This window comes from Drosophila persimilis, unplaced genomic scaffold (assembly GCF_003286085.1).
Source record: "Drosophila persimilis strain 14011-0111.01,24,50 unplaced genomic scaffold, DperRS2 tig00000191-arrow-pilon, whole genome shotgun sequence".
Lineage (NCBI taxonomy): Eukaryota > Metazoa > Arthropoda > Insecta > Diptera > Drosophilidae > Drosophila > Drosophila persimilis.
Window position 1 is genome coordinate 5,789,367 of NW_020825298.1, and position 20,745 is coordinate 5,810,111.

The 20,745-nt window shown below is 47.9% G+C and overlaps 3 protein-coding genes across 3 annotated transcripts; all 3 read left to right on the forward strand.

Annotated features, from left to right (window-relative positions):
- The first annotated feature begins 826 nt into the window (after positions 1–826).
- LOC6589512 (reticulon-4-interacting protein 1 homolog, mitochondrial) lies at positions 827–2,314 on the forward strand. The gene is made up of 3 exons (XM_002015150.2): positions 827–1,394; positions 1,458–2,063; positions 2,128–2,314. The coding sequence occupies exons 1-3, from the start codon at positions 870–872 to the stop codon at positions 2,230–2,232; spliced, it is 1,236 nt and encodes a 411-aa protein (XP_002015186.1). The 5' UTR covers positions 827–869; the 3' UTR covers positions 2,233–2,314.
- A 74-nt stretch (positions 2,315–2,388) lies between these two features.
- On the forward strand, positions 2,389–5,121 carry LOC6589183. Its single transcript, XM_002015149.2, has 4 exons — positions 2,389–2,703; positions 4,261–4,333; positions 4,402–4,637; positions 4,695–5,121. Exons 1-4 carry the CDS (start codon positions 2,674–2,676, stop codon positions 4,866–4,868), a joined length of 513 nt encoding a protein of 170 aa, XP_002015185.2. The 5' UTR covers positions 2,389–2,673; the 3' UTR covers positions 4,869–5,121.
- Positions 5,122–5,248: 127 nt separating this feature from the next.
- Positions 5,249–16,701, forward strand: LOC6589180 (fatty acid synthase). The gene is made up of 7 exons (XM_002015146.2): positions 5,249–5,502; positions 7,811–8,042; positions 8,125–9,602; positions 10,143–15,371; positions 15,434–15,529; positions 16,289–16,432; positions 16,494–16,701. The coding sequence occupies exons 2-7, from the start codon at positions 7,868–7,870 to the stop codon at positions 16,602–16,604; spliced, it is 7,233 nt and encodes a 2,410-aa protein (XP_002015182.2). The 5' UTR covers positions 5,249–5,502; positions 7,811–7,867; the 3' UTR covers positions 16,605–16,701.
- Positions 16,702–20,745: the final 4,044 nt, after the last annotated feature.

Here is a 20,745-nt window from a genome sequence, read left to right on the forward strand (position 1 = left end):
TGCATTAAAATCTCGACTGTGAAAATGAGGCCGATTTTTTGCAATTTTAATGATGTAACCATCATGATTTTTTGCGAAAATCGTGAGGAAATGGAAGTCCCTTTTTCCGATGGCAGTCGATTGGCAGGACTCTCCCGATCACGAAAAGACATGCCGCGCTCCGATCGGATGCCGGATAGCTGAAATATAGCCTACGGAAAAACCAGTATTCTAATAAAATGCAAAATCCAACTATTCGGAAGGCTATATCTCAGACAAATAGGGCCAGATCGCTGCAGGACCAACTCTCCCAGGATCGTGAGGATCCAGACTATCGAACGGCATCAAAATCTCGACTATGAATATGGGGCCGATTTTTTGCAAATTTAATGATGTAACCATCATGATTTTTTGCGAAAATCGTGAGGAAGTGGAAGTCCCTTTTTCCGATGGCAGTCGATTGGCAGGACTCTCCCGATCACGAAAAGACATGCCGAACCCGTATTCTATTGAAATGCAAAATCAAAATCTTCGAAAGGCCATATCTCGACCATTTATGGGCTGACCGACTCTGGGAGTTCCAGAATGTGCGTTTGTGACATGTTTGGTGCCATGAGTGCTAGTAATTACCAAATATTTCCTGAAGGGTTCGCATCAGAAGATTATTAAAAGATTCCAACTCCGATAGTCACGCTTGAATTTAACGGCCGATTGGTCGCAGTATCGATTGCTCATGCCATGCTATTCGCATCGAAACGTATATCAACAGCTGTTTTTCAAATTTTTTTCATGAGGAGCGGTCACACTATTTCTGTAATAAATAATAACAAATCGCTGGATTTTTATTTTGAAACTTATATTTTCTTCTTGTTAGCTGAATTCCTGGCAATATGCAGTCTACTAGATATAATGGCGTCATCTGGATGCGGCAATGCGTGCTGCATGCCAGACGAACCTACTCCGTCAGCGCAAACGTAACTTCCGCCGGTAACAACACAACGGGGGAACATTTGCCGCCGACGACGCCCACGAAATCCCTCGAGAAGATGCGTGGATGGCAACTGCACAGCTACGGCGATATTGACGAGCTGCTGCTTTCCGACAAACTGAAGATCCCACAAATACGGAGCTCCAATGAATGCCTGGTGCGAGTACGGACAACGGCGGTGAATCCCATCGATCTGGCCATGCTCCGAGGCTATGGAGCTACAGTTCTAAACAAACTACGCTGCCAGCCGGGAGATGACATTGAGTTTCCGCTCACACTGGGCCGCGAATTCTGTGGAGAGCTGGTGCAGAAGGGAATGGGCGTGACATCCCATTCACTCAAACTGGGAGCGCGTGTCTGGGGAGTTGTGCCTGTGCATGCCAGTCCTGGTGCTCATGCGGAGTATGTGGCTGTCCCGTCATACTGTGTAAGTGGTAAAAATATTTAAATGAAAAATTAATTTAAGATCCATCTTCATTTTCGTTTTTAGTTGGCTCCAGCACCCAAACAGCTAGACGACAGTGAGGCAGCCAGCGTGTTGTATGCGGGATTGACAGCCTGGTCGGGACTCTACATTTCTGGCGGCTTGGGTGGCCCGTGTGGTGCCACCACAGCTGCTGGCGGTGGTGCACATAAGCGCATACTAGTCTTGGGCGGCTCCGGCGGTGTTGGCACTTTGGCCATACAGATACTTAAGTCGCAAGGCGCTCAAGTGCTCGCCACCTGCAGTGAGAACGCCGTGGAAATGGTCCGCTGTCTGGGCGCCGATTTCGTCGTAGACTACAAGAGCAGCGATGCCATGGACGAGCTGTGCAAGTTTGCACCCTACGATATTGTTTTGGACTGTGCCGGACATGGAGGGGCGCATGCATCGGAATTGAAATTTGATTTCCGGCAGTACATTACCTTCTCGTCGCCACTGCTAGCCAACATTGACCAGCAGGGCCTAGGACTGGGTGCGATCAAGAATATGGTCGACCTGGTGCAGACCAATGTGAAATCCCTCACGCAGCGAGGAGGAATGGTGAAGTGGGGCTTCTTCAATCCTGCTCCGCACGGGATTGCATTCTTGGAGCAACTGGTGCGTCAGCGAAAGGTGAGTGGCTGCCTCCAGGAAAGACTATTTAGAAGACTAATAATATCCTTTGGTATGCTTCCAGTTGATCCCATTGATTGACAGCACTTTCAGCTTCGAGGAAATGCTAAAGGCCTTTGAGCGCATGAAGTGCGGACATTTGCGGGGCAAGATTGTGGTGAAGCTTTGAGGAGGGTCATCATGCGACTGATTGTTATTGCTGTTTCATTAAACATTTTCTGTTAGTTAATTAAAACATTTTGCCGGACAAACTGTGAAACTTTGACCAGACCAGTCGCTGGTGACGCAGATGTATTCAAACACCTATACCTATAACAAAGTGCATCACAGCCGCTTGCCCGCGGTTCAACGACTGTATTTCTGAGCCGAACGAACCACTGACGCATATCATTATACATATTATATAAAGTAATAGCAGATCTAAACGATAGGCACCCGACAAGGATCACCTTTAATTCACCGTGAAAAGCCTTACAGCCTCTGACAGTGGCTGTTATCGTCTGCGGATCTTCATCGTTCCGCCTGAAGGGCAATTGGTCGCTACTATATTCACCCCTTGGCACATCCAACTATCAGCGAATCACCTCTGGAGAACATACTTCCGAGAGCTATGCCACTAGCTGATAATACGCACATGAGTGTGAGTCCATAATATACCTATTCTTGTACGACGCACGACACACGACTCTGTTCTGTGTAAATTTCCGCGACGTCTGCTTAGCGGGCTACCTGTTCCAATGGCCAATACCCCAAAATATCATTATCAGCTAATCATTATAAGGCAGAGAGTCGGGGTGATGGCAAAGCACGCGGCATGCCCGGGCTAATCACATCGCTCTCATGTGTTAGCAACGTTCCAGAGCATCGCAAATGTGAGCTGTTCCCGTATGTCGCTATCGCCAAGGTCGAGGCTTTCCAAACAAAAACCAACAAAATAAACCGTATCATGGTCCCGCAATCATCCTTCGAAGCCGACGGCCGGCAAAGAAAGCGAAATGTGCACGCGTCTTTGTTTTGGTTTGTTTTGGTTTTATTAATAGTAGTTGATCTCTCAATTTGTTACCGGGCCCGTGGCCGTTGAAACGATTGGGAAAACTGAATGGCCTGTTGATGGTTTGCTCTAGAAACCCGCTTTAGATAAGAGTTAATCTTTCCGCTTAGCAATATATATTTTTTTATATGTATGAGAGACTTCGCTACTGCAGTTGTGCTCTCAATCAAAAACGAATGACGAGACTTTAATGGCAAATATTTGATTTTTGCTTTTATACCATACATTGTTTGTTACAATTGTTACTTGGTTTCTGGAAACCTTATCAAATTATTGGTACAAAATCAGAATTTGTACTTTATTAATGATGAAAATGTCTGTATTTTTGCATAAAGATAGAGTACTAGATTACATCAAGAAGTACACCTTTCTCATGGGTATGGACTGTTCATATATGAGATTGCTGGTAGAGCGCTGCACTCCAATGCATAAATATTTATACTTTTGAAATAAGTGATTTTTTTTAAACTTAACAAAAATGGTGCTTTTTTAAAGAGATTTATGAATATATATGTAGAACTTTTCCAAATGTGTTTACAATTATGATTAGTTTGGTTTTTTTCCACGTCAACACTTGCTCTTATATGACGCAATGAAATGGTCTTTTGTTTGGGTAGCACTACGAAGTCTTTGGGTATTATTTGTATTATGCTGAATAACCGTAGCAAGCTGCATATTTACATATATGCATATATTGTACATATGTACTATGTGCAGTGCTGATGCAATCCATTCTTAAATAAAACTAATATCAGCTTGAGGTTTGATCAAACTTTTCTTTTGGCAAATTATTCGGATTTGATTAATTGGAATTGGGTCTCGTACATAATTCATACACTCGTACTCGTACTCGGATTGCCTGTGATTTATATACAATACAGAGTCTACAATTAATTTGATTTAATTTGGTATTTTAAGTACATACAGAAGTGGAGGGAATGGAAATTAAACAAATAAACTCAGACATTGCCGTACATCCATCAGTCGAGGAGGCGAGTTTATTTTTATTTGGAAATAATCTGGAACACAGAGGCCTTTGTGATATCATACAGATATTTTCTCTATATACCATATATACAAATCAGACGTTAAACATTTAACAATTACAACATTACAACAATATTCAAATTTGTCGTGTATTTATAGATACGAATAATAATGGAGGCTAAATCGGTGCTGCCCCAAATACTTGATTTCTTGAGCCGCCAGCCAAGCCTCAGTAAGTAAATGAATATAACGATATATTTATGTACTAAATTTGGAAGTGGGAATATCTCGTATTCGTAGGCGCCGATGTGGATCAAATGTGCAAAGCCCTCAAAAACGTATTGTTGGCCAAGCACATCGCTGCATTCGGGAGCACTGAGAAAGCCGTGCACTTTGCAATAGACTTGGGCGTAAATCTGGGCATCTTCTCGGTGACGGAAGAGAAGCTACCTTTTCTTCCGTTCAAATTGCGCAGGAGCAACCCCGTGGACAAGAAGACCCCAACATCTACTCTCTACAAGAACATACAAGTGACGGTGACATATGCACTTGCAAGCAGGTTGACTAACACTAACATTTTTCGATCGTTACAGCTGGCCAAATCTAAGCCCCGGGCGAAAGCGACCAAAGCCAAACCCCGCGCAAAGGCGACCAAAGCCAAGCTACTGGCGAGGGCGTGCCAAGCCAAAGCCAAAGCCCGGGCGAAGGCGTCAAAAGCCAAACCCAGGCCCCGGGGAGCCGCCAAAGGCAAGCGACAAATGGGTTAACTAGGCGATGTCAACTGCTATAGCTCACACACTTGGACTAATTACCAGGGCATGGGCACGGGCACGGGCACTCACTCACTCACTCACGGATACACCTGTCCTGGTCAGCGTCGCAATTTATATTTGATTTGGTTGGAGTTAGAGGCAGCGACAGCGGCAGAGGGAACAAAATTTTAGCATGAAAATGAATTATTCAGGGGGCTGGCTGGCGATTGGCGGTGGCGATTCTGGCGCAGTCATTATGAAATCGGGTATGCTTAGTATTTGGTATGGATATGGGTAATTACATATGCGCCTTTTGATGGCCACCCGGCCGCCGTCCTCCCCGCGAACCGAATGCATATAAAGAATACAGCAACTGCAGCCCTAGTTTCAGTCTGTCTGCGGACCAAGTCGGAGCTATACGTGCACACCAAAAGGATATACACCCAACCATCCACGCCACACGATATACATCCTGCCGTTGATCCTTTGTCCACACAACTGAGCTCACAAAGGATACGCGATAGCAAGTGCACCGAAAGTGATAAAAGAGTTATATCTAAGGAGCGCTTCATATTGGACAGTGACAGTGCAGTGCTGAAGTCTATTCGCCAATTCGATCCGATCGTTCCACTAAAGTGATATAAGAAATGTGAGTCAAGTGCAAAGACAATGGAAAGTGGCGTGTTCAGACAGTCGACCTAATTTTTTTGTCATCGTTCCCCTTCACTGAGTGTTTCCACTGAAAAAGTTCTTGAAATATCGAATATATTCTTCGAGAAACAGATGTGTCTAAAAATACAGATAACCCTCCGATAAGCGGAGAATTCTGAACATATATGATCAGTATTAAGGACTTTGCAGAAATGAATGGTGTTGGGAATTTGTCAGGTCTCTTAATCAATCTCAAGCTTAAGGAAATAATGACAATAAATACTAAGAACCGATGCTTAATTGAGTTTTGATAGAATTCTTTTGAAGAAACCTAATTGTTGGCTTACAAATTAAAAAATGAGCACAGAAAAATTTCGGTTTTTGAATTGTTTTCATGAAAATTTAAAGGCGTCGATGTAAAGAATTTCTCTAGGTATTTACTTATTTGCATTAATCTTAGTCCTTCATACAAAAAACCAAAAAGGTTAAAGGAGTTTGGAGTCCTTATTTAAAGACTAATAATGAGCTCTTAGCTCGTATTATCTCGTATCATTTTAGAACACAGTTCGAAAGATTTGCAAATTAAATTTGATTAAAAGCGAGGAAACACTAGAATTAGACATAAGAAGCCCCAAATGACAACGGTAATGATAATATAATATATTCCAGCGACCGTTGTTTTTAATTAAACTTTGAAATAATCGAATAAAGTACTTTTGGGAATCATTGGAATCATAATGTTTCACCAAAAGTCTGGCACGCGTCGCGCCTCATCGGCATAGCACTTGCAAGTATACGTATAGGAAAAATTCGATCAGAGTTGAGATCGTATCTGAGCTTATCGAGGCGATTCGGTCCGCTTCCACCTCCCCTATCTTTAGTGCATGGCACGCGGCCAAACGCTGGACGAATTTCGACTATCTGAGCAGCCAGTTCCCAGTAGCCAGCGGACAACATGGCAACACGGAGTGGAGTCCCCCTCCATCTATGGTGGAATACGCCGAATCAGCGAATCATACGATCAATGCATACGAGTATACTCGTAGTTCCGATAAAGTAAAGGTGACTGCTGCGGCTGCAACAGTTCCTTATCAGCCACGCAGAACGACAATATTCAAATCGATCCTAAGGCGTCGTACATTTCAGAATTAATTGCGACCAGCCAAGTGCCCAAGTGTCATTAATTGCCGACTGGGCATTGGCGATTGGTAAACCTTATCAAAACAGAGCAGAGCATCATTTGCAAAGGAAATGAATATTCAAATGCTCAAGATTTGCTTTACAAATCGTACATTGTTGGATGTTTCCTTTCCGATATCCCCCCTTTACTTCGGCTTATAGATTTCTCCATTTCACTCATAGGTATATCATCTTCTTTATGTCCGAGTGGATTCAGTGTAGATACTATTAAAAAAAATGTTTGTGTTCACAGTGAAAGATCGCATAGGTTAAGAAAGGGGAGTCTATTATAATTACAAGGCCTGATCGAACTTCGAACCACATAAGTTTAACATACTTGTATCGGAATAGGCTTTTAATGAAATGAATCACTGCCGATATTTGCTGAGAGATTGTCAATATATGTTCAGGAAGAATCCAAGGAATCTCTTTTTCAATGGAGCTTTTAAGATTTCTATTTGTTTTTTTCGAAAGTGAAGGTTAAATTTTGTCAATTTGTATTTTTTTTGGTTATCACTTTTCAATTGACATTAGATCTACAAAGATTGCTCTACAGCACTTTTATTCGCTTTGATTTGGCCAGTCATCTATTGCAAAAACTTATACAATGAATATATTACATTCCAGGAGTGTTTTTTCTACACATTTTATTTCATTTAGGTGCTTGAACTTCTGACTTTGTTGATCTCATGCTGATCTTATTGCCGATTTCTTCTGGCACACTTACTTTATAGAATGTTTTGTAATGTCTGGAACAGGGGACATGTTATTTCCAGATTTGAAGTTAAATTTATATTATTACTTCAATTAAAATACCATTCTTCTAAACAAACCTAATACCGAATCGTTATCAAATACCAGAAATATTGAAATCAAAATTGTAGTGGCTTTTAAACTATAGCTTTTGGATCTTCCGTCTGAAAAGGTTTCCGATTCGTTGTCTAGAACTTTGCAGGAGTTTGAATACAAATAATATTAATTAATTAACAAAATATTATATCATTTTTAGAATGGAAACATTCATTAAAATAATGTTTGTGATATGTTTTCTGTTTCTTAGCAGTTAGCTAGAGTTAGTTTTTACAGACCAAACATTAGAATACCTCTCCAATAAATTTGATCTATAGACAGACTGAACTGCTGCCGAGCCTGACTAGCAGCCAAGGATCGAGAAGCCACAGAAGATGCCCAACAAGAAGAAAGCGGAGGCGGAGACCGCAGCAGGTGGGGATGGCACGGACGTCGTGATCTCGGGGCTCTCGGGCAAACTGCCGGAGAGCAGCAACATCGAGGAGTTCAAGTACAATCTGCTCAACGGCATCGACATGGTCACAGACGATCCCAGGAGGTGGGAGGCAGGTGAGTGACCAACATCCTAGAGGAATTTTGCAGAATCAGATCCTGATCAAACCATCGATCATCGATCATCGATCATCAATAGGCATCTATGGACTGCCGGAGCGTATGGCCAAGATGAAGGACGAGGATCTGGAGAAGTTCGATGAGAATTTCTTCAGCGTGCACCAGAAGCAGGCCGAACTGATGGACCCCTGCATGCGCATGCTGCTGGAACTGACCCACGAGGCGATCATCGATGCGGGCATAAATCCAGCCCAGCTACGTGGCACCCGCACCGGCGTCTACATTGGTCTGTCCTTCGTGGAGACGGAGCACGAGATCCCCAACATGGAGCCGAGCACCATCAATGGCTACTGCCTCACGGGCTGTGCCCGCGCCATGTTCGCCAATCGCATCTCCTACACGTTCGACTTCAAGGGACCTAGCTTCATCGTGGACACCGCGTGCTCCAGTTCCCTGGTGGCGCTATCGCACGCCTACGCGGACATGCGAGCGGGCCGCTGCGACTATGCCCTCGTAGCGGGAGTCAATCTCATTCTGAAGCCGATCTTTGCGTTGCAGTTCCTGCGCCTGGGCATCGTCAGCCAGGATGGCGCCTGCAAGACTTTCGATGCCGCCGCCAATGGCTATGCCCGGGCCGACACCTGTGCTGTGGTCCTGCTCCAGCGTCGGGCCCAGGCCAAGCGCGTTTACGCATCCATTTTGAATGTGCGCACGAACACGGATGGGTTCAAGGAGCAGGGTGTCACTTTCCCCGACGGCCGAATGCAGCAGGCGCTGCTGGAGGAAACATACAGCGAGATCGGGCTTAATCCCGATGACGTGGTCTACGTGGAGGCCCATGGCAGTGGCACCCCTGTAGGCGATGACCAGGAGGCCAATATGCTGAGCAATTTCTTCTGCCATCCCGCTCGACCCACTCCCCTGCTCATCGGCTCGGTCAAGTCGAATATGGGCCATGCGGAGCCTGCCTCGGGGGTGAGCGCTCTGGCCAAGATGATCATTGCCATGGAGGAGGGCATCCTGCCCAGCAATCTCCACTACCGTACACCCAATCCTGCCGTGCCAGCTTTGGTCGAGGGTCGCCTCAAAGTAGTGGACCGCAATATGTCCTGGCAGGGCGGCATTGTCGGCCTCAACTCCTTCGGCTTTGGCGGTGCCAATGCCCATGTCATCCTCCGGTCACATGGCAAGTCAAAGGCCCCCAGGTCAAGCCCCAAGTCCACCGCGGAGGAGCAGTGCCTCAAGCTGGTGGTCTGCTCGGGTCGGACGGAGCCAGCGGTGCAGCAGCTGCTGCAGGTGGCCGCCGAGAAGCGACTCGACGACGAGTTCCTTGCCCTCATCAATGACATCCACTCCCATCCCATTCCGCTACATCCCTACCGTGGCTATGCCGTCCTGGGCCCCAGCGGTGCTCTCAAGGAGGAGATACTCCCCCATGAAGAAGAGTCCCGACCCATTTGGTTCGTCTACGCCGGCATGGGCAGCCAATGGGCCAGCATGGCCAAGGATCTCATGCAAATGGACGTGTTCCGAAAATCTATAGAGCATTGCGCCGAGGTGAGTGAAAGAAGCAATCCCCGATGATCATGAGAATTCATGAGAATTTTTTTCTATGAATAAACGATCTGATGCTGAAAAGCAATCGATCACTGCACTGAAAATACTCTTAAATGGCCCTAAGTATTACCCATACATATATGGTCCTTCTGATCTTTAACTGATCTTGGAAAAGTAATTCAGATCCGGTCGGCATTTCGACCTTGAACTTCTTCGTTTTCTTTAATCTTTCAAGTTCAATAGCATTACAAAGTGCGAAACACTTGGTAACAGTTCGTTGAATGTACCAACGCGAATACCAGTATCTTTTAAGAAAGATTTTACATCACAAGAAAAAAGTTGTTCTATGGCGCAAAAGTCGGTCCCAAGAACGAAAAACTCAGCAAATTTTAAGCCAGTACAGAAATCCCTAAACGACAGCCGTAACGGGGTATCTTCGATCTTCTTAGATCTTTCACAGTGGAGTGTATCCAATTCCCATTCGCTATATTCATGAAATCTTATGATAACATTTAAATCCTTACCTGTCTTAAAATTCAGGTGCTTGCTCGGGTGGACTTCGATCTGATAGACGTCCTGACACGCTCCACAGAGCGCACCTTTGACAACATGCTGTACTCCTTCGTGTCCGTATCCGCTGTCCAGGTGGCACTGACTGACCTCCTGAAGACCCTGGGGATACAGCCGGACGGCATCATTGGGCACTCGGCGGGAGAGCTGGGAGCCGCCTACATGGATGGCTGCCTGACGGCCGAGCAGACGGTGCTGGCGGCCTACTGGCGTGGTCGGAGCGTGCTGGACACGCCTGACCTGCCGCGTGGCAAGATGGCAGCCGTGGGCCTGAGCTGGGAGGAGATTGGCGGACACCTGCCGGCGGACTGCTATGCGGTGTGCCACAACAGCGAAGACAACTGCACGGTGTCTGGTCCCGTGGCCTCCATGGACGCGGCCATCCTACAGCTGCAGGCGGAGGGAGTCTTTGTACGGGAGGTGGGTTCCGGGGGCTATGCATTCCACAGTCCATACATTGAGGGTGCTGCCCCGATGCTCCGCCGTAACTTGGAGCGACTCATCACGGAGCCGAAGCCACGCAGCCAACGATGGCTGAGCACAAGCGTCAAGGAGCAGGACTGGCAGACACCCGAAAGCCGTGAGGCCTCTGCCGGGTATTTCATCAACAACCTGATCTCGCCCGTGCTCTTCCTGCAGGCCATCCGCCACATACCCCAGAATGCGCTCATCGTGGAGATCGCCCCCCATGGCCTCTTCCGGGCCATCCTCCGCTCCTTGGGTCCGCAGATCGGCTACGTGAGTCTCATGCAGCGCGGCCATGCCAACAACTACGAGTTCCTCCTGAGCCAAGTGGGGCGTCTGTTTGCCTCCGGCGGACAGCCGCAGCTGCTGAAGATCTCACCCGAGATCAGCTACCCCGTGTCACGGGGTACGCCAATGCTGGGCTCCTTGGTGGGCTGGGACCACACCCAGAAGTGGAACTACCCGAAGTTCAAGGGCGGCCGGCAGTCGGGACAGCTGTGCGTGGAACTGGACCTGTCCAAGGAGGAGAACGCCTTCCTTGTGGGCCATACCATCGACGGAAGGATCCTGTTCCCGGCCACGGGCTACATGACGCTCGCCTGGATGATGCTGGCCCAGCAGCAGGGGCTGGACTATCTGCGCACTTCGGTGCTTTTCGAGGATATTATCTTCCATCGGGCTACCATCCTAAATGCGGGCACAACCGTGAAGCTTGCCCTGAACTATTTTCCGGGCAGCAGCAGCTTCGAGATCTGTGAGGGCAGCAGCCTGGTGGCCTCCGGCAAGCTCCGGCTGGTCACGAACGTACAGCAGGAGCGGCTCACACTGCCCGCTCTGCCCGGAACTGCGGGTTCCCAGAAGCTCTCCACGAATGACATCTACAAGGAGCTGCGTCTCAGGGGATACGACTACAGTGGCGTCTTTCAGGGCATCCTGGAGGCGGACATTGCGGCGGTGACGGGTCGTCTGCAGTGGGCGGAGAACTGGATCAGCTTCATGGACACCATGCTGCAGTTCCGCATCCTCAGCAACGACATCCGCGAGCTGTATGTGCCCACGGGCATCGAGAGAGTGCTCATTGACCCGCTCCATCACATGGAGCTGGTGAAGCGGCACCAGCAAAAGCTGCCCGTCTACTGGCACCGCAACATCTCTGTGGTCAAGTGCGGCGGAGTTGAGATCCACAAAATGAAGACCGCTCAGACCCAGCGGCGTTCCGGGGGTCAATCGGCGCCCACCCTGGAGCGCTACCGTTTCGTGCCCAATGTCCAGCATTTAAGCCAGCGCGAGGAGCAGCAGCGCTCTAGAAGCACGGCCCTGGCAGTGGCCATTCAGCTGATTGTCGAGAACAGTGGGTGTCCCATCAAACTGAAGGGCGTGGAACTGTCTCCGGACCCACTGCATGCCCTGGAGCTGTTGGAGCTGATTGAACGGGAGCCCATCCTCGTGGCAGATCTGTCTGTCACCAGTACATCCTCCACGGAATCCGAGCTCCAGGCACAGCTGAAGGAGGTGGGTGTGAAGGTAATAGTCAAGGATCTGTCAGCGGGTGCCGTGGAGCAGCAATGTCACTTTGTCCATGCTTTCGATCTGCTGACAAAGCACTCATTGAAGGAGATGCAAAACTGCGTGGAATCGCTCAAGGCAGAGGGTGGCTTCTTGCTCCTGGAGGAGACCGCCAGTGGGTACAATCTGACAGGAAAAGATAAGCTTACCAAGCTCCAACTGTTGCCAGTTTTGGAACATTTCTTTGGCACTGATCGTGTGCTGATCCTCGCCAGAAAGAGCCCATCCCACGAGTCCAGGCGATCGCTCGTGGTTTCCGTAACCAACACACACTTCAAGTGGATATCGGATCTCAAGAATGCCCTGGCCAAAGCCCAGGCCGAACAGAAGTGCCTCTATCTGGTGGCCCAAGGGGAACCTAGCTCTGGGGCACTAGGTCTGATGAACTGCCTCAAACGAGAGCAGGGCGGCAACTGGGCCCGCCTCTACCTTATGCTGGACGAGGGTCTGCCCCGGTTCTCGCTTGACACGCCCTTCTACGCCGAGCAGCTGGCCAAGGATCTGGCTATCAATGTCTACAGGAAAGGCAGCTGGGGCACCTTCCGTCACCTGAAGATCGACTCCCAGCAGCCCCTGCTGCCCGTGGAGCAGGCGTACGTAAACACACTGGTCAAGGGTGATCTCTCCTCGCTGCGTTGGATCGAGAGTCCGCGCACCTGCCAGCTGCCCGTCCAGACAGGATTCGAGCCATGCACTGTCTACTACGCGCCCCTCAACTTCCGGGACGTGATGCTGGCCTCCGGCAAACTGGGCGTGGATGCACTGCCCGGGGATCTGGCCTTCCAGGACTGTGTGCTGGGCCTGGAGTTTGCCGGACGCGACTCCCAAGGACGCCGCATCATGGCTATGGTCACGGCCAAGTCGCTGGCCACCAACTGCCTCGCGAATAGGAACCTTCTGTGGGAAATACCCCACAACTGGTCCATGGAACAGGCTGCCACCGTGCCAGTTGTGTATGCCACCGTCTATTACGCTCTGGTGGTGCGCGGACAGATGAAGAAGGGCGAGCGCATTCTCATCCATGCAGGATCCGGAGGAGTGGGCCAGGCAGCTATCTCGGTGGCCCTGGCTCATGGTCTGACGGTCTTCACGACCGTCGGCAGCAAGGAAAAGCGAGAGTTCCTGCTGAAGCGATTCCCCAAGTTGCAGGAGCGGCACATTGGCAACTCCCGTGACACCTCCTTCGAGCAGCTTGTAATGACAGCGACCCATGGCGAGGGCGTGGAGCTGGTACTCAACTCCCTCTCCGAGGAGAAGCTACAAGCCTCCATTCGCTGTCTGGCACTCAATGGACGCTTCCTGGAGATTGGCAAATTTGATCTAAGCAACAATACCCCGATGGGCATGTCGGTGTTCCTCAAGAACACCTCCTTCCACGGTATCCTTCTGGACAGCGTGATGGAGGGCGAGGATGAGATGCAGAGACTGGTGGCCAGGCTGGTAACCGAGGGTATCAAGAGCGGGGCTGTCCTCCCGCTGAACACCACTATGTTTGCGGACAAGGAGATCGAGAAGGCGTTCCGCTTCATGGCCTCCGGCAAGCACATCGGCAAGGTAGTCATCCAGGTGCGTCACGAGGAGGAGCAGAAATCCGCCCTGCCCAAACTGCGTCAGATCAATGCCATTGCCCGCTCCTACATGCACCCGGAGAAGAGCTACATCCTGGTGGGAGGTCTCGGAGGATTCGGCCTGGAACTGGCCAACTGGCTGGTTTCACGCGGTGCTCGTTTCCTCGTCTTGAGCTCCCGTTCGGGGGTGAAGACTGGCTATCAGGCGTTGATGATCCGTCGCTGGCATGACCGCGGCGTCCAGGTGATGATCGATACCAACGATGTGACGACTGCCGTGGGATGCCAGAGGCTGCTGGAGAGCAGCGACAAGTTGGCTCTGGTTGGAGGCATCTTCAACCTGGCTGCGGTACTTAGGGACGGACTCTTCGAGGACCAAACCTCGAAAAACTTTGAGCAGGTGACGGCGCCCAAGCTGCTGGCCACCCAGCACCTGGACAGACTCTCCCGGGGTATGTGTCCGGCCCTGGAGTACTTTATTTGCTTCTCCAGTTTGGCCTGCGGACGGGGAAATCTTGGACAGACCAACTACGGCCTGGCCAACTCCTCCATGGAGCGGATTTGCGAACAGCGCCAGAGCGATGGTTACCCTGGCACGGCCATTCAGTGGGGCGCCATCGGGGACACAGGCTTGATCATGGAGCACATGGGCAACAACGACACCGTCGTCGGAGGCACTCTGCCGCAGCGCATGAACAGCTGCCTGGAGACGATGGATTTGTTCCTGCAGCAGCCACATCCCGTGCTGGCTTCCATGGTGCTGGCCGAGAAGCGTAAGATGGAGCAGACAAATCGCCTCAGTCTGATCGCCACGATAGCCAACATCATGGGCTTGCGGGATGTGAAGAGCGTGCAGGACAAGACGACACTGTTCGACCTGGGAATGGACTCGCTGATGAGCACAGAGATCAAGCAGACCCTGGAGCGACATTTCGATCTGGTTTTGACGGCACAGGAGATCCGCCAGCTGACATTTAGCGCCCTCAAGCAGATCGATGCCCAAGAGCCCATCACAGCAGCCGGCTCCAACTCCAGTTCGGGCTCCAGCTCGACTGCCACAAGTCCTGCAGAGCAGGCGGGACAGATAAAGGGACAGGGACAGAGCGATGAGACTCGCAAGGTATTCGCCAAGGAAGTATTACCCCAGGAGGTGCTCGTGCGTCTGCACTCGAAGGCGCCGGTGGCCAGCGAGGAGCCGGCCGTCTTCTTCCTCGCTCCCATCGAGGGCTTCACGATTGCCGTTGAGGCGCTGGCCTCCTCCCTCACCTGCCCCGCCTACGGCCTGCAGTGCACCGAACAGGTGCCCCTCGACTCCATCGAGGCCTGCGCGGCCTACTATCTGGGCCAGATCCAGCGACTACAACCTCGTGGCCCTTACAACATAGTGGGGTATTCTTACGGCTGCCTCCTCGCGCATGCCATTGGCGTGGCCTTGGAGCAGCGGCGCTTCGGCGTCAAGGTCATTATGCTGGACGGTGCCCCCACCATAGCCAGCGGCTATGTGCAGGAGGCCAAGAAGCAGACCGATGACCTCAACCGACAGCAGTCCATGACGCTGGCCTACTTTGGGGCACTCCTTGCCGATGTGGACTACAATAAGGTGGGTTTTCGGTTGTATTTTTCCCGATCTTTATGATTTTATTATCTTTGTTCTGTGTGTAGCTTCTGCAGTTACTAGATGGCGTCAAGACGTGGCCATCGAAGCTGGACAAGTTGGCCGATACACTGTCCGGACACACGCAACAAACCAAAGAAGTGGTAAGAAGTGTATACAATCCGAGAATAAGACCCTAATAGGTTCATGCAAGGAATAGATTTATTCGAGTAACATTTCACTGCTCACTGCTAAGCGGCTCAACAAGTCAGGGTCATAATATAGAATTATGCTATATTTCAATAGTCTTCTTAACATTATTACTAGCATCCTTCGATGCGAATCAAATCGAAAATCAATCTTTATCAGTAAGATTAGCCCTCAATAATGGAACAATGATCTTTCCCATTTATTAGCTCACTTGTTGTGAAGACACTACATTTTGATTGCATTGATTTAGCTTTGATTATATTTGATTTTGGATTGCTCATAGTCTCTTCGAACTCTTTCGTTATTCATTCATTATTTGTACATAGACATCTTCAAAAGTTCCTAGTATCAGACAGAGTTTTTGAGTACAGAATCTCAAGTATTTGCGTAAATATTTGTTTTTATAGGCAGCGACTCCTCAAGTGTTTGTTTGTGTTTGGATTAAACACTTTTGGGCTTGCACGTATTTCAAATAATGTGTAAAAAATGTGTAATATGTAAGTGCCAGAGCCTCCTTTAATTGTAGATAAGAATGATTTTTGTAGATTGTAAATACGATAAATATTTGTAGTGAAAACAGCATACAGCATATTCCGATCTCATAGCCTAAGATTTAAAATCGAAATATCTTTAATCCCAAGATAACTTTCGTCATTTCTGTACTCTAAGTCGATAATTAGCCATTTCGATCCCATATTTATTCTATCGAACAGATCAAGAAAGCTGCCTGCATGTTCAAACAGAAGCTTTTGCTCTCGGAGAGCTACAAGGGAGCCAAACAACTGCACAGCGACGTGGTCCTGATCAAATCCGCCGAGCACAATGCCATAATGGCCCAGGACTATGGGCTCAAGGAGGTAAGAATCGATAAAGCTGTACATTTTCTAGAAGAAATCCCTAAATTTCTGCGATTTACAGATTTGCAGCGCCCAGATCGATATGCATGTGGTGGAGGGCACACACAGGACGTTCCTCAAGGAGGCGCAGACGTTACAGATCCTCGAACGTGTGCTGAGGAAGCGGCTCTAGTTGATAGCATCATGATTTACTCTGTAGCTGTTAATGTATCGTTATATACCAATAATACACGTAGCAATCTCCCGGATTGTATAAGTACTCCTACTAATGCGATTTTGTTTGGTTTGGTTTTTGGACACGCGACTGGGATCGTGGCGCTCGCATGATTTACGATGAATCACGATAGTCCGGCGGCAGCAGCAGCAGCGGCGGCGGCCTTTATATGACCCGTTAAACAAAATTCAATGTACCTTTCCATAATTGATAATAATTCCAATTCCTATTTACTACTCGAACATTTTAGGTTCTGTTCTATCTACAAAAAAAATCTGCCCAGACGATTAACAGTCGCGCTATGTCTGCCCCTGTACATACTTATACATATTTGTATGGTAGGTATAAGAGAGAGTTTGTGTGTGTGTGTGTGTGTGTGTGTGTACTTACTACTGCATGTATGTGAGAGTGTATTTTGTATTTAGTAGCAACAAAAAAGTGGTCCGATTGCTGTCCTATGGCGGGACAAATCAAAATTTGTACATCTTTATCACGCAGGCAACAGCTGACCGACCGGAGGAGACACTTATCGCTGTTAATTTCGAAATTAAATGCTGCACAAACTTAACCAAAAGCACGCAAATCATTTTACAGAGCAACAACAGAGCACAGCAGTGGCCCTACACACTCCGAAAGGTTAACCCCAGAGAGAGCACAAAAGCAGAGCTTATCTTCGCGCTGCTTCTGCTGCTCTCTTCTCTGGATGGCGATGCGAGCAGAAAAGCTCTCGCCTCGCCTCATATAAAAGACGTCGCGCACCTGATGCCTGGACTATTCCCGTTTATTTTTTCGCTGCCAGTCGTGAACGAAACCGACAGAACACAGTTAGTTGTGTCGTGCTTTATTAACCGCTACGCTTCAAACACAGTGTGTCTTTCGCCTCCATTACACGGCCCCAGCCACAGTGCAAAACGAAGAGTGTAGCAAAATTATTTGCAAAAAACGCTAACGGTAACCGCCAACTGAACGGAAAGAGAACAATAGCAAAAGGAAAAGTGCTGTGTTTTTGTATTGGTTAATTGCAAAAGTAGCGTAGCTAACGGTTTCGAAAGTCAGTCAGGACCAACTGCACCAAGAAGCCCAAAAGCCTACCCACTGCTCCAGAGCCTTTAGCCAGAAAAACAGCTGTCAAGAGGAATCGCCTGATTTTTAGGTATGTACAAAAAATAAAATGGCAGCCGCAGGAATAAAATTGGACTCCCGTCAAATGTGCTTGTGTGTGTGTGTGTGTGTGCGTGGGAACGAGTGCAAATAAAAATTCGTACGATTAATAGGAAATGAAACGTTCAAAAACTCGAATTTAGTGATGAAATAATAAGGAAAAAGCGTTTAAGTTACTTAAAATTAGATTTAGGTTCACCCTAAACTATGGATTCGTGAGAACATCTCTTTTTTGTTCTACTCCAAATGATAGATACTAGAATCAGCTAGAGATGCAAGAGAAACTCCATTATCTACGCTCTAGACTTTGCCGCAGAAACTGTTTTTGTAAAACTTTCGAACTGATATTTTCCAATGTATTTACTAGCCTAGCCCCCGGCTAAAAATACAAATTACTAAATTGGAGAACATTTCCCGTTTGCTCGATTCGCACTTGGCATGCAACGTTTTGACCTTTAGGACCTTTAGGCTTTGGGCCAAACAGTGCCCAAAGTGTTATTCTAAACGCCCCCTCACTGAATGTACCCCCCAGACCACAACATTCCACAACGCTGCTACAAAAAATTACAGTTGCTAATTGACAGAGAGATATATACATGGCAAAGAAAGGCGTCCTATGAAAGTTTATTGGCTTCTCGATAGGGTTTCGCCTTCTAATTGCAGCCGGGAGAAGCAACAAAACTTGGATTTGTAAGATTTCCCATGAAAACTATTAGACAATCAAGCTAAATAAGACATAAAACAGAAAGAATGGCCAGTTTTTTGCGAACGAAGCTTTAGATACCCTTTGTTGTTCTTCAATTCCTATTACAAGATAAATAATTTCGATTTGAATAATCAATTAAAATTCCGGAAACTATAACTTGCAAAGTCACATAAATAAATCCCAATTCTATATCAAAACTATATAATAAAACATAACAATATGCAGAACATCATACAACCCGTCTGCAAGGGTATCAAAACAAAAGCAAATTGGATGATTGGAAAATTTCAAGTGTCTTATCTTTATCAGCTGTATTCATAAGCTTCCTGTTCTACACGCGTTTGGCGTCGGTCCAACAGTTCCGATCAGGTGCAGACTCGTATGAGTAGGCAGCGCCACACCGCCTTATCAGCTCGGTTCGGAATCACCCCATGGCCCACCTCCCAGTTATCAGTTATCGCTGATGTGCATAAACTTGAGACATCATCAGCGACATCGTCTCCACCCCAAAAGTTTTAGTGGGTGAGATGAGAATGAGGGCTAATTATATGTAGATGGATAGATGGGTGCTGGGTGCTGGATATAGGGTGTATAGAGGTTCCAGTACACGTGCACTTGAGTCTCTGCCTTGCCCCACCCTGGCCAAAATCGATAACTGTGAAAATAGAACCGAGTGCATAAATAAACAATATAGAGTGCCCAAGACCCCTACCCCGATTCTAGGGAAGGGACACTGAGGAGGGGTGGTTTGTTTACATGTTTGCTTATCTAATGACGCAATTTTTAGCAGTATGGCCTGATGATGGGTGACACCCACACACACACATATACATACACGAACACAGAGATAGTGGAGTCTGATGAATACCGGAGAAATCAATACGGAAGAGAACGCTGGCAATAAAAGTAAAAGGATCTATAGAGGATGTTGGATTGTAGCAGGCACAGCTAAAACAAAGCAAACAAATCGGGGAACAGACCAGCCACAAAAACTATGAAAGTAATACTTGAATGAACTTGAGAAATCACGCCACCTTATCTCACTAAACAAATGGTACACGCGTCCAGCTCATGTGTGTGTGTATATGTGTGCCGGTTGGCATGCAAAATTTCGCTCTGACATACAATTACTATGGCAACAAGAAATTAACTTCGACTACCGTAGCCTTTGATACCCTTTTCCATGGCAGTCATTCGATTTTGATGATATGTAATTGTATTTGTTATCTACACTTTAATACCTTCGCTTGATATAAATATATTACGACTGCGCGCTATCCCATATGTTGTACTGTTCCTTACTAAGAAGATGCCATCTTCTAAGTGTTGCAGACCTCTAGTAAAAATCGTAATACCTGATGCAGGGGTATAAACATAAACATAGCATCGAAATGCTTTAGATGAGCAGAAAAAACGATAAGCTCTCTCTCTCGCTCGCTCACTATCACACTACCTACCTACAAAGAGGTGAGTGTGCCGATTTGCCATCGTTTGCCGGCAGCAACATAGCATTTTCGGGCGTCCGCTGTTTCTTGTTCTTCCTCTTCTTCTAGCGACGCTCTGGGGGAGACCGACCGACCGCCAACAGAACTGCCTTCGTCACTTACTTCTTTCCCTTTTGTTGAATCATTCTTCTGCACATCGTACGAGTTTCTCGGCGAATGAGAAAGCAGCTTGTGTTTGTATTGTGCTTAGGGGGATTGATTGCGTGAGAAATATGAAGAGCGTAGAGAGAGGCAGAGGGAGCTGTGCCTATGTTAACGCAAAGCATGTTGCACTGTTACTGTTACTGCCACAAGTTGCCCCTGGCAGCTGCTGTTAGGCTGCGGCATCGCATCATCACGCCACAACACTAGAAAGCCGCCCATAACAAACATGCAGCCCGGCCAGCCACATGCGCGTCAAAAGCTCCTCCAGAAATCACCTGATTTGTAATGTCTATACTAACTTTCCACTGCTTGCCTGCCTGCTTGCTGCCCAGAGTCTGCTGCTGCCCGTCTGTCTGGCAGCGACAGACACCGGTACCGGTACAACGGCTTGCGTCGGCGGCTGCTTCTGCGTTAGCTTCGGGGAGAGCGAGAGCGAGCTCTCAGCTGTCCAAAGCTTTCCATCGAAACGCCAAAGAGCTTTAACAGCGGCTGCAAAAACTTAACAGCTCTGCCCTGTTATGTAGGCACCACAGTTCTGCCGCCAGTTTTTGTGGAAAATTGAATAAATGTTAAGAGAAATAAA

What these genes read in the sequence shown, in the direction of transcription:
- LOC6589512 (XM_002015150.2), top strand. Translation starts at nt 870, where the DNA reads ATGCAGTCTACTAGATATAATGGCGTCATCTGGATGCGGCAATGCGTG. An exon ending in TGGCTGTCCCGTCATACTGT is followed by an intron (nt 1,395 to 1,457) that starts GTAAGTGGTAAA and finishes TTTCGTTTTTAG; the next exon opens with TTGGCTCCAGCACCCAAACA. An exon ending in AACTGGTGCGTCAGCGAAAG is followed by an intron (nt 2,064 to 2,127) that starts GTGAGTGGCTGC and finishes GTATGCTTCCAG; the next exon opens with TTGATCCCATTGATTGACAG.
- LOC6589183 (XM_002015149.2), top strand. Translation starts at nt 2,674, where the DNA reads ATGCCACTAGCTGATAATACGCACATGAGT. An exon ending in GAGCCGCCAGCCAAGCCTCA is followed by an intron (nt 4,334 to 4,401) that starts GTAAGTAAATGA and finishes TCGTATTCGTAG; the next exon opens with GCGCCGATGTGGATCAAATG. An exon ending in ACAAGAACATACAAGTGACG is followed by an intron (nt 4,638 to 4,694) that starts GTGACATATGCA and finishes CGATCGTTACAG; the next exon opens with CTGGCCAAATCTAAGCCCCG.
- LOC6589180 (XM_002015146.2), top strand. Translation starts at nt 7,868, where the DNA reads ATGCCCAACAAGAAGAAAGCGGAGGCGGAGACCGCAGCAGGTGGGGAT. An exon ending in CTATAGAGCATTGCGCCGAG is followed by an intron (nt 9,603 to 10,142) that starts GTGAGTGAAAGA and finishes CTTAAAATTCAG; the next exon opens with GTGCTTGCTCGGGTGGACTT. An exon ending in AGGACTATGGGCTCAAGGAG is followed by an intron (nt 16,433 to 16,493) that starts GTAAGAATCGAT and finishes TGCGATTTACAG; the next exon opens with ATTTGCAGCGCCCAGATCGA.